The sequence below is a fragment of the Cimex lectularius genome, unplaced genomic scaffold (genome assembly GCF_000648675.2).
Source record: "Cimex lectularius strain Harlan isolate CLEC.00 unplaced genomic scaffold, Clec_2.1 scaffold100, whole genome shotgun sequence".
Classification (NCBI taxonomy): Eukaryota; Metazoa; Arthropoda; class Insecta; order Hemiptera; family Cimicidae; genus Cimex; species Cimex lectularius.
This window is the reverse complement of record NW_019392663.1, coordinates 561,305-573,450: the sequence shown is the minus strand read 5'-3', so window position 1 is coordinate 573,450 and position 12,146 is coordinate 561,305. Positions and strand designations below refer to the sequence as shown.

The 12,146-nt window shown below is 34.1% G+C and overlaps 2 protein-coding genes across 3 annotated transcripts in view; both read right to left on the bottom strand.

Moving 5' to 3' along the window:
• Window positions 1-67: 67 nt before the first annotated feature.
• Window positions 68-945, bottom strand: LOC106663595. Its single transcript, XM_014388509.2, has 3 exons — window positions 826-945; window positions 438-597; window positions 68-380 (listed from the first exon to the last, which is right to left on the bottom strand). The coding sequence occupies exons 1-3, from the start codon at window positions 857-859 to the stop codon at window positions 74-76; spliced, it is 501 nt and encodes a 166-aa protein (XP_014243995.1). The 5' UTR covers window positions 860-945; the 3' UTR covers window positions 68-73.
• Window positions 946-1,677: 732 nt separating this feature from the next.
• Window positions 1,678-12,146, bottom strand: part of LOC106663773 (atrial natriuretic peptide-converting enzyme) — a 43,491-nt gene continuing 33,022 nt past the window's right edge. The window contains exons 2-13 of one of the 2 annotated variants that reach the window (XM_014388865.2): window positions 9,767-9,950; window positions 4,705-4,918; window positions 4,481-4,634; window positions 4,216-4,421; window positions 3,935-4,155; window positions 3,667-3,873; window positions 3,379-3,586; window positions 3,172-3,317; window positions 2,927-3,098; window positions 2,622-2,866; window positions 2,438-2,556; window positions 1,678-2,208 (exon numbers count right to left, since the gene is read on the bottom strand). In XM_014388865.2, coding sequence (XP_014244351.1) covers window positions 1,999-2,208; window positions 2,438-2,556; window positions 2,622-2,866; window positions 2,927-3,098; window positions 3,172-3,317; window positions 3,379-3,586; window positions 3,667-3,873; window positions 3,935-4,155; window positions 4,216-4,421; window positions 4,481-4,634; window positions 4,705-4,918; window positions 9,767-9,950 — 2,286 coding nt within the window. In that variant the 3' untranslated portion in view covers window positions 1,678-1,998. The remainder of the gene's footprint in view (window positions 2,209-2,437; window positions 2,557-2,621; window positions 2,867-2,926; window positions 3,099-3,171; window positions 3,318-3,378; window positions 3,587-3,666; window positions 3,874-3,934; window positions 4,156-4,215; window positions 4,422-4,480; window positions 4,635-4,704; window positions 4,919-9,766; window positions 9,951-12,146) is intronic. The other variant, XM_014388866.2, reaches the window with a different exon arrangement.

Sequence of the window (12,146 nt, the reverse complement as noted above, 5' to 3'; positions counted from 1 at the left end):
CAATTTGTATTAAAATAAAATATATAAAAAATTGCAAAAGAAATAATTTAATTTAATATTTGTAGAATAGAGTTTAGAAGTTTTCTTCTTTCATTTCATCTTCTTCTGGAATGATATTTATTATGAAATAATTGTTTGACTGTCTCGACTTGGCTTTCCAGAGGTCAGAGATGCTCACGATCTTTGAAGTCCTCAGGATGTTTCTCTCAGTGTTGTTACACTTTGTGAGTCTCATTTTGCTTACATTTTTTCCACTTTCGCAATGAATACGTTTTTGGAAGAAACCGGGATCAGTAATCTTGGGTAAGATCAAGTGGGTCGATCCGTAAGTGACATAGCAGGATTTCAATTGTAAATTACAGTTCTTCACTGCTGGCTTTCTGTAAAGATCAAATGGAGTAATTTTTTTTTAAAAATTTTAAAGTTAGGTATCACACTTTTTGTCCTTTCTGCCAAGTAGTGAGATAATGAACGCAAGCAGCCCAATGAGAATGAACAGCGACGCCACATAAAGTGAGGTGTCCCTTTTTGGCAAATAATTATGTGTTCTATTTACAAAATGATAATTCTTTTCCTTGTTCAGTTCTATGTCTGGGCCTGGAATGGAATCTAGATCACTATTTGCTCCATTTAAACGACAAGATCCTTTAATTAAAAACTAATAACAGTTGAGAAGAAATACAAATATTTAAATTATGAAAATAAAATTCTTAAGTCTAACGAACAATAAAGAGAAAAAAAATTGGAGATGCAATCTCTACCAAAATATTTATCAATTAACAATATTCAATTGTAATTGGGTTTAAAAATAAAATGCTTTATTACCCGTTGTAGAAGTAAAGGTCGTGTCAGAAAGCATTTCGAAGGTTTCACTCGTGGCGTTGGCTTTTAAGAGTGATCTCTCCTAATCTTCTATGGAAATTTTTGGGCCTGAAGATAATTCGTTGATACCTTTTATGGTTATCACGGCTAGGAGTATTTTTATCTTCAGTGAAACTCGTGATTTTTATGAAAGAAAATTGATTATTTTTTCATATTGTCTATAAATTGATATTACTGTTTTAAAATTATTATAAGAAGAAATCACATTGTTCAGATAGTTATTTATTTACTTATCTAAAATAATGGATAGTTTAATGGAAATTAATGGTAACTTATTAAATCTAAAAGTAATAATTTTCTTCTTTCTATTAAACATAATGTACAACTAATTAAAAAATTAATTATTAAAAAGTGTGCTGGTAAATAAAAGTGAAAGTGATTCTTTTTTGTCATAAGGTTTTGCAAATATTTAAAAAATTTGATATTTATTATTATTATGTTATTGATGATATTTTGGTCATTTAGAGGGTCAATGAAATTTACTGGGAAAACATCACAGAGAACAGCATTTTTTCTTCTAATCGTTTTAAAAATATTTTATAGTTTAGAAAAAAAGTATTTTATTAGATAAAAAAAAGATAAGATGACCTTTTAATTTGCCTAAGAGCAATCACCATTCATCCCGGATGAATCAATTATTAGTTTTAATTTAAACAATTTAACATTTAAAATTGTATAGAAATGTTTACAAATTGGGGTGATGTGGATAAATTTTGAAAACTCGGATGTACAAGTAAACCTATCAGCATATAAAGTTTAAAATATAAATTAAAAGGGTAAAATAAAAAATACCAATTATAAATATCAAAACTATATTTCAACTGAATCAACACGATTATTTCTTAGCTAGAATAATATTAAATATTCATAATGTTATACAAAGTAAAATACAAACAATATTTACAAATTTTTACAAAATATAAAAAATAATGTTTTGCTTTTCAACCTGAGATCTCAGTTTGTAGATAGATTTAAACTCAGTCGTTTAAAATAGGCTCAATGACTCTCCTATTTTAATTCCTAATAACTCAATAAACTAGTTTATACAAGTCATTTAAACCTTTTTGTTTTGTCTTTGTCTTCCTTGGCAGTGTCAATTAAATAATGCATCCAAAGTTAAAAGGTGTACTGAAACTGTTTCAGTGAAGAACTGCTGAATATGATTGACTTAATCCATTCAATGTTTGGAATCGTCTGGTCGTAGAGACGCGGCCTTCGGTCGCCAACTTTGGAGCATGCTATCCTCCAGTTAGAAACGCCCGCTAACACCCACCTGTATCCATCAGGGTGGAGGCACGACATCGGACTTCCAGCTAATTCTTCTTCCTGGAAGTGAATTTCATTTCAGGATTATAAGTCTTCTTTTAAAAAAGGAAAACAAAAGTTTAACTCAAAAGTAGTGAGTATGCATCTATGTTAAAGTGCATGCAACAAAAAGAGCGAGCACACACACATCGTCCACCGAAAATTGCAAAATCCCATTATTTCAAAATTTTAAATTAAATGCAATTAAAAAAAGTCAAAATCTGTTATGAAAAGAAAAAATGAAACTTACATTACAGTCTTCGGTACTGTAATATGAATCAGTGCATACACTGTTTACAGTTGTTATGCTTATATTGGCGCATTGGTCCATATTGCTCAACTTCAATCCTACTCGTTGCAGCATTGTCCCTTTAAATATTAAAAATATGCCATCAGTAAATTTTTGAGTATTATTTCAACTGAGCAGATATTACTTTCTTTTGCCCATCCAAGAGTATTGCAGTGCTGAAGGTCTTGTATAGCCCTACCGTTCGGCGGTAGGCAGATAGGTCGGACGAAGTCGGACGGGACAAGTTTTCTATCCAGTTTTAACAATACAATTGTACTGCCTTCAACTGGCGATTTTATCATCCCTATGACATGCCTCTCTTGCTGCCAAGGGCTCGTGGATGAAAGTCTCGTACTTCCTGCCCTTGCAATCCATTCAGCTTTTTCTTGTCTATAAGGTACAAATTTGGAATAATAATATAAAAACAGGAAAACAGTGTTTAATGCTTACCCTTGGAAGCAGGAAGCAGTAGTAATAACCCATGTCATTTCTATCAAAGTTCCATCGCATATATGAATTCCAGCTTTGAAGAGGGCAATATGCCATGGCCAATCTCCAATTGCAGCCATTTTCCCCAAGCCGTCAATACCTTTTTTATCCCTTAGCGGTGATAGACCACATTCTATTTAAAAAAAGTTGTAGTTCTTGTAGTTCCATCGTTCTAATGTACGGTGTGTAAATTATAGAATGCTTACCCAACTGGGAACATTGTACACTTAATATTTCTTTGCTAGCACAATGTGTCGGTATGAATTGGATCTCTGAAGCTGTTGGGTTCTCCATTTTGACATACTGAGCACCTTCTTCATGATCGATTTCTATTTTGACTTCTGCTACATTTCTGCAAGAATTTTTAAAAAGGTAGTATTACTCTCTTTATATTTACCCGATTTTTGTCATACCTATAAGTCAGACTTTTGCAGAGTGATGAAGCTATGGTGTCGAGGGTTGAATTTAACTCCGTAACTGGCACTGAACTGTTAAGATTATGCACACAGACTTTTCCATGCTGTCCCTTCTCGGTGAAAACCACATTACCACTTGTGTGATAATGTTTAGCTTGTACACTATTCAGCTTACCAAATGACTTAAGAGTCGGGGCTAAAGTTACTGAAAAATAAATACATTAATGATAAAAAAAAATAAATAAATTGTAAACGAAGGCAAAATTTTATTGTCCGAATGCTTACGACAAAACCGTTCATCAGAACCATCAGGGCAGTCTTTTTTTCCATTGCATAATAAATATGAATGAATACACGCTTTAGATGTGGAACAGTGCAATGAGCCGGCCTCGCAATGGGAACACGAAGTCTCGTCACTAAGATCAGGACAATCGGGCACACCGTCGCATAACCTTGAGCTCATTCCTTTATATTCCAAATCGTTTACACATCCTGTAAAATTATTAAATTACTATACTGTTAATGTGAAGATATAACAAACAAGGATAATGACCTGGTTTGGAAAGACATGCAGTACGTTCGGCACTGTATTCTGGGAAATTAGAACAGTTGAGTAATTTTTGGAGCTCGGGTGATAACCTTGCTCCACAGCCGGACCAAAATTCTTTACAAAACCTTCTGCAAGGCAGCACCAATTCTTGAGAACAAGGTGGTTGAAGTAGATGACAGATGAACTGCTGTGCTAGTCTGTAGCATTCTGAATCAACTAATTCTCTGGAATTGATGATATTTACATTTAACCATTATAGAAAATGATGAATTATTACATTATACCTAAATTTAATAACATCAGCTATCACTTCTTGTAAATTTTGATGTCCGACAAGGTTTGGATATGAAGTCTCGTTTCCTACAAACAATTGGCAATATGACAGTTCTGTAGGTGAACACTGACGAGATGGAACTATAACTGGCCGAGTTGTGACTAGTTCTGCTTGGCTTATAGCAGTCGAATGGGTCTGTTCGGCTTCCAGCTGGAACTAAATTATTAACGCATATAATTTCCTGCATTTGTTCATCCTTTATTAATAAAGTTTACTTTTTGAATTTTTACGCTTGAATGGTCAATGGTTCGATTGCCAAAGAAGACCATTTCATTTTTAAGTATTTGCAGGATGCTTTCTGGTGCCACGTCAATTTTCCTCGTATTAAAATGTAATGTAAAGTGAATAATCAAATCTTCATTTTCTCTTCTGGAATAAATAAAAATGAAAAAAATATTTCAAAAATAATAATATCAAAAGGCAGCACATAAAACTTTACCCATCAAATGCAAGTACGTCTGAGTACAAGAATGCAGGACGCAGCACACTTCTTCTAAAGCAAAGGTTGATCAGCTCCCTATATTCTCTTGAAGTCAGCCTGAAAAGTTCACTATGAGGGTCTGCCAAAGCACTGTTGAATGATTCGCCCTTAGACACTCTAAAGACTCCAAGATAAACACGTTCGGATCCTTTAGTTTCAGAGAGATATGTGTCTGAAAAAAGTGTACATTAAAAAAAAGTGTTAAAAAAAGTAAATAAAAAATATACATATCTAGTAAAGTTAGGGAAATATATGCAGTTAATGTTATGTATGCAGATATAATATTGGAAATAAAAGCAGAACTAACACCATAAATAGGATGATCTCTGACAGAGTTTTAAAAATGATATTGTTTATGTTGTAAATACCTAAATAAAAGCTGGTTTACATATATAATATGTACTATTAATAAGATGATTAAGAAATAATAATGGTTTTCCTTATCAAATGTTAAGAATTCCTGGCTTCATTGTTTATTTATTTACTATTTATCATGTTCTCATTAATTATGATTATTTATAAACAATTTTGTTGTATTGTTAATTGGTTTCAATTATTTATGTATTTTTTTGTTATTGTAAAATTGTATCATTGAGTGTCTCAATAACAGTGAGATATTTATATTTTTAAGCTTTAATTAAAGCTACTGAGATGATACAAATTTTTTTTTAAATGTCAAAAATGACTGTAGAGTTTCACACTAATAAATACATTCAAACGGTATTTACAAATTCCACTCATACATTAAACTATCCAAAATTGTTTGATGGGCCTGTGGAGTACTCGATATTCCTCGACAGCCACATCCTTTCAAGCATCACTACTCACGCTAATAAATACATTCATTCTGGACAGGACACTTCGGAAGTGTAGTACTAACGAAATGCCAATGACCCGTCCCTCACATCATACTACAAATATGTATACGTACCTATACTAATTTTCCAGATGGTATTATATTATGTTAATATTACAATGTACTGTATTAATTCAGCATATATTAAGGAAGAAAATACATTCGTACAAAACTCATAACTGATTGGATTAGAATCAAGCTTAACAATAAAATAAATAAAAGTGAAGATTTTGAGATCAAGCAGACCGGCCAAGTGGTTTTAGAAAGTTTGCAGGAGGTATTTTACCGCCTGGTTTGGGAAAAACGTTAGTTTGGTTGAAATAAAATTTTAAATTGTTTAAACGACTCAATATTAATAATTTAATAAGCATAAACAGGAGGATTTGGGGCAAAAATAGCCGTTTTTATAAGAACGCGTGATAAAAAAACCGTCGGGTTTATTTTTATTAAGAGAACGTTGAAAATCAGTAGGGTGAAGTATTTTAATTTCTCCATTGTCACCGTTTTGATATTCTTAAGGGAAAATGTCGTGTGTCCGCGATACGAATATATTTCCGTTTGAGCCTTGGTCTCGCTTCTTGGGACTCGGTCATGGGGTTCTTTAACTTGCTTGAGGACGGTGCTTTCGTTTTCTCCCAAGGGCAACTTTCTGGGTCGCACCGTTAGCTCCTTACGCCTACAAATCTTCCCGGTACGTTAAAACCGGCTGCCCTTTTGTCAATCTCTTCTTCATCCTTACGCTTCATCGATCCCGTGTATAAATTCCCTCGAGCATATTAGATTTAATTATGTATAAAATTTTATAACATATGTCATGTTGGAACTCGATTTCTTCAGTTACGACAATTTTCAGCGTTATACTGATTTTCAAACAGTTAGACCGACCCTTGCCATCCTGGTCCGCTTGTTTATTTAAAAGGACGGTTTAGATCTGTCTAAACCACCTACAGACAATGTAAAACTTGCTGATCGTCCATAATCATTTCGGTTTGAGAATGATAATTTGGACTTTAAAGTTATGGAATTTAGAACTAACCGCACTATGATTCAAGAAATTTTATGAGACGCTTTAGAAAACTTACTAGACATTTTGTAGTGAATGCGATGATAGGCGTGAAGAAATGGCAATAAATAGAAAAAGCTAAAAAAATGAGAGAGAGAGAGAGAGAGAGAGAGAGAGAGAGAGAGAGAGAGAGTGAGAAAGGGAGAGAGAGTGAGTAGTAAGAGAGATAGGGAATGAGAAAAGGAGAGAAAGAAAGAGAGAGGGAGAGAGAAAAAGAGAGAGGAGAGATAGGGGGTGAGAGAGAAAGAGAGAGAGAGAGTGGGAGAGAGAGAGGGAAAGAGAGAAAGAAAGAGAGTGAGATATTGAGGGAGAGAGAGAAAGAAAGAGAGAGTGATTGATGGAGAACGGGTGGGAGGAAGGGAGGGAGAGGGAGAGAGAAAGAGAATACTGACTAGGAGATTGACTAATACATTCACAATAATTAAACTTACAGATCAATTTGTTAATAATAAAGAGTTATTTTAGAAATTAAAACCCCTATTTTAATCTAAACAAAAGCGACACGATCGTAACCCTAAAAATCCATCCGTGTCAGTACAATATAAAGGAATTACATATTTTCTGGTCAACCCAATATCTATAAACAACAGAACCAGGTCGACCAAAGTGTACCGTACAACATCGAACGACGCCCTCCAAAGCTCCTCCCATCGAACTGCATCTTGTAATGGTACTGACCCTGGAAGAAAAAAGGAGCCAGTTGTGGGAAATACAGGGATGTGACCAAGAAACGTTAAAATTCACTGGGCCTAGTCGACGACCAAAATCATTATTAAAATTGGATCCTCGATATGTGACAGAATCGATGATCCCATAGCCCCAAGTCATAGGACAAAGGACTGAACTAATTAGGTACTTTTGCGTACTTCTCAGCAATACTTCGATTGTTGGTGGTCTATATGTAGCACAAACTTTTATACCACTTACAAAATGACTTACTCAGGTATTCAGTGTCACGGATCGTACAGTCAGTACATGCACGGTTTTCACGGACCAGTCCCATTTACTTCAGGGATAATGTAACTTTGGGACCATCAATTGACTCCCTTCACTAAAGCCATTTGAGCCCATCAGAAGCCGTTTGACACAAAAAGTGCTGCTTAATGGGGGATTCCATGCCAGTCGACAGTAAATTGTTCCTACAAATGTATTTTGAAGAATTGTGAATAATATTGCATAAATATTGTTATTTTGTGTAAAAATCTCCTTCTCTTGTGTGTTGCTTTTTGACTATATTTGTTTGCGAATTTTGTTTAATTTATTTTGTCTCATTTAGGTTTTTACTTTTTGTATCTCTTAATAATTTTTTAAATGAGGTATGTATCATTTACATTGGTTTTATTATAATTTATAATAGCACTTAATTCTAATTCCTTGTATTAGACTGTTTGACATACTGAAACAATTTTTTAAGACAGGTTAAAATAAAATATCTGTGGAGAGGTCTGACCTGGATATTCATATATGGAGGACTTAGGGAGTCGAAATAAGTATAATGAATGTCATTCTTTCATTTGAGCTAGAAACGGTTTGTAAGGTGATTCACTGTAAATTTTTAAACCATCTGCTGTCAGAATTCGGTGTTTCGTCTGCAATTTTGGTTGTTCCAGAGCGACCAAGTGGAATTCGAGTCCCGATACTCCCGATGGCTTTTTACTTCAGAGAGGGATTGTTATGTACCAGGTGCTAGTTCTCACAATTCACGCCCCGTCAGCATAATTGCAGTGCGCGTACGTTACCGGTCGCATGGCTGTTAACTAGCCACTTTCCACATGTCTGCGGAGAAAGTCGAAGGGTTGACTCGCTTTTCAAACAGTGCTCGCTTTACAAAACGGGGGCGGGGAAATTCGTCTTGGATACCCTTTGAAAAAGTGGGTACACGAAGGATCTAAAGGGAAAATTTAATAACGCAACGTAGAATTTTTCTTTTTTGTTACTTTTTTCCTTACACGATGCTTTTGTCGTATTCTAAGCCAAAAGAAAAATACAAAACTCAGTACAACAAAGAACTGAAACCCTTACAGTCTGGGTGTTATTGTTAAAAATAATTCTATTAAAAATTGGTTTTGTAATTAACAAACCATAGGACCTCTTGTTGATAATTAGTGTCGAACAGTTCAACATGAGTTCATCTAGCTACAGACAAATGAGAACCATTAAAATTACGGAAAGAATATTTTTTTAAACTGTAGTAACTTTCAATTTAGAATATAAATAAGTATGCCTAGATATGGAAGGGTTTATTTAGTTTATACTATACATACTTGTAAAAAAAATTACGTTTTCGACAGATTGACCTCGACTATGTCAAAATGCAAACGAAATTAAGATATTTCGTTTTGCATTCCGTGCCATAACTTTGTTATTTTTTGACCAGTTTAAAACCGTTTTCGGAATAAACAACCCTTTAAACTAGTGGGTAAAAAAGTAGACTTTCAAATTTCAAATTTCAAACTTGTACTGGCACTGAAGTATACTGACAACAAATATTTTTAAAAAGCAGTAAAAAATTAAAACTAGAATAAAAATATTAAACATTTATTTTTTTGTTTTTCGATAACCTTATTAATTCAATTCTTCTAAAAAGTGTATACTGTATAATACTTAATTATACACCATCTAAGAGTACATCTGTTATAATTTATTTTTTCAAAACATGGATTATTTAAATTTATAAATTTAAATAAAGAAATGGTGAGAGTGATGGAGGGAGGGGGTGAGTGTGAGAGAGAGAGAGAGAGAGAGAGAGAGAGAGAGAGAGAGAGAGAGAGAGAGAGAGAGNGAGAGTGAGGAGAGAGAGACGAGGGTTGTTTTGGATTTGCCATGATGAGCGTGTTAAATAAATAATTACAGTGGTAGCGGTATCTCGAAAAATTAAAGACCGTGGGAAGACAAAAAACGTCTAGGAGGACCTACATTTCGGAAACGATTTTTACAAAAAGACGAAGAGTTTTTGAGGGAACTTTACTACGTTAATACGTGTAGGACATTTTCGGAGAAACAAACATTGAGGATTGCTTAGGGTTTTGACTAAATTGTTTAAAAGAATTACAAAAATTTCATTCTTAAAGAAAAAAAAATAGTTGGACCGTTGGACTTACATGTAAGGTAAAGCGAGAGGCAGAGCAATAGTAGGAAAACGATGAAACCGGTGATGATGTAGCATGAGCATCTATACGGACGTCCCAGTTTCCTGGTGAACCTGATGTCGCTGTCGGAGGAAAGGATGGAACTGGGCGTGTCTGACCTCAAATAAGGCTTCGACTTCACCGAACTCACAGAAATCTGAAACCAAAACAATTTATGAAAAATCAGAATAATAAAAACATTACGCAAAATGGCCATATACTCAATGAAACACAACGGAATAGATTTATTGAAAGATACCGGTAATGGAAGCAAATGAGTATTGAGAAATTCTCAAAAGCCAACAAGAATGGCGTCAGATCGAAAATAATTTATAAATACGTGCAATGGTTATTAGTCAACATCCGTTTTCTAGAACCCGTTTTCAAGTGAAAGGAAGAAAGTGGTTGCTGGTTTAAACGTTAACACTTTCCAATGATTAAGTGTCATGTGTAGTTTTCCGTTTAAGGAAATCATTTTTGTATTGTTTTCTTCGTTTATTATTATAACCAAAGTAGATTGAGCCCTTTGGAATAGACTCAGCAATCGGAAAATTCTCTCTTTAGTCTTCAGCACTCATGTCAAACCATTTTTATCTAAATGGTTAATGACCATGCTTTTGGTTGTCCGTTTTCACTCAAACTATTTTTAATACTTGAACCTAATCAACATCTCATTGACATCCCCCTCCATTAAGTACATACATATTTTCATATGTCCTTATTGTTCCTGTTGAAAGTTTCAAAGCTAATTTTATCTCAAAAGACACTACTTAGCTCCTCCACTTGCTCTGCCGTATTAAGAGATTTTTTAAATGATATAGCAAGTAAGTAAAATAAAACAACAGTTATTAATATCAGAAACGAATATTTCTAACAATATAAGTAAAACTTGAAATAGCTATCACATTTTTCTTAGCTCGTACATTGATGTAGCTTAACACCGAAAGATGGTTCTCTTCACGCATTTGAATGAACATGCAATGAACCGTCATTGGGTCAATTCATTCGTTGGGCTATGTTCTGTTTCCTCGATAAAAATTAGATCTTCGGGTGCTACTCGCTGGTTTATGTCTTTGTGCTACCTGTTAGGCTTTCCGTTTTTTTCTTCTAAGCACTCTTTCTCATCCACGCATTGATTGCCTTGATTGTTGATTTCGTATAGGATTTACCTAGAATCAATTTATTTTTCTGCATTTCGTTCTTGGGAGAGGAGGGTATGAGCTTATCATCTTCATCCCATTCTCCCATTCAATAGTTTTATGTTACACTTGTAGCGTCATTTTGAAGTTCTTTTAAGATGTTTTTATTGGTATTTTGGATTGTTTTCAATACCATATTCTTTTTCTTGCGCCAGTGTTTTTTTAACTATTCCACTGGTCACTGCTTAACGACTACTGAGCATAAATACGTTTCTTCCGGTTTTGTTTAAAAAGGAAATCTTAAGCCAGTTATTTTGCTCATTCCAGAAGGTACAAACACTACGACAAATGATTCAGTTGGATGACCGTCCAGCGCATAATTACAGTCCAGTTAAAATGCAATCGCGTTTTTCCGGCGAATTGGATCGGAAATCGTGGCCCTGATTTCTGGTTTGTTAGATTTCCCTAATGACTTTTTCCCCAAGAAGGTATTAGAAGAAAATAGTCGTTTATGCACTGAAAACACCTTAAGGGAAAAGCTTCGTCATATTCAAAGCGAGGAAAGTAAACATAAGTAGAACATAAAATCAATTTTTATGCCTCCGTGACAGTAAGGATCTTATGATAAAGTAGTAGGCGTAACGCGGAATGTTGCGAACTTTTTAATAATTTACACAGGTCTTTCAATATTTTGACTGGTGACGAATGTATATATGATTATAACACCAATACTCATTTCATGTTGAAGGATGCTCGATTTTGCCCTGAAGGTTGTGGCTTTATTTTGCACGTAATATTTCTGTTTTTTAAGGATTATAATAAGCATGCTTATCAAGGATTCATTCAATTGTAAATGAGTTTTTCCTTATCTCGGTAAGTAAATTTTATTTTTCATTGCTCTTAAAAAAAATCTTAAGGTTTATCGACAGTTAATTCAAATTTATCGCTGGGAGGGGCTTGGAAGGAAGCCTTATATATAAGTAAAATAAAGTAAATCCTGTTTTACGCTTAACGTTTTAAACTACCCGTTGGTTGTCTTGGACAGGGTGCAGTACTTTTTCCAAATTAATGTCAAATAAAATTCTAAGGGCTGCGCCGAGATCCGAACTCGGAAAACTCAGGAAACTTAATGCGTCAGACTAAAATTTCTTTTCATTGTAACTTGTTTATCAAACAAGGCTTAAAGTTAACCCAATAAACAACAAACACGTTTT

Coding starts and splice junctions, on each gene's coding strand:
- LOC106663595 (XM_014388509.2), bottom strand. CDS start 859: ATGCTTTCTGACACGACCTTTACTTCTACAACGG. Junction 598..825: donor GACCTTTACTTCTACAACGG/GTAATAAAGCAT, acceptor ATTCCATTCCAG/GCCCAGACATAGAACTGAAC. Junction 381..437: donor CTTGGCAGAAAGGACAAAAA/GTGTGATACCTA, acceptor TGATCTTTACAG/AAAGCCAGCAGTGAAGAACT.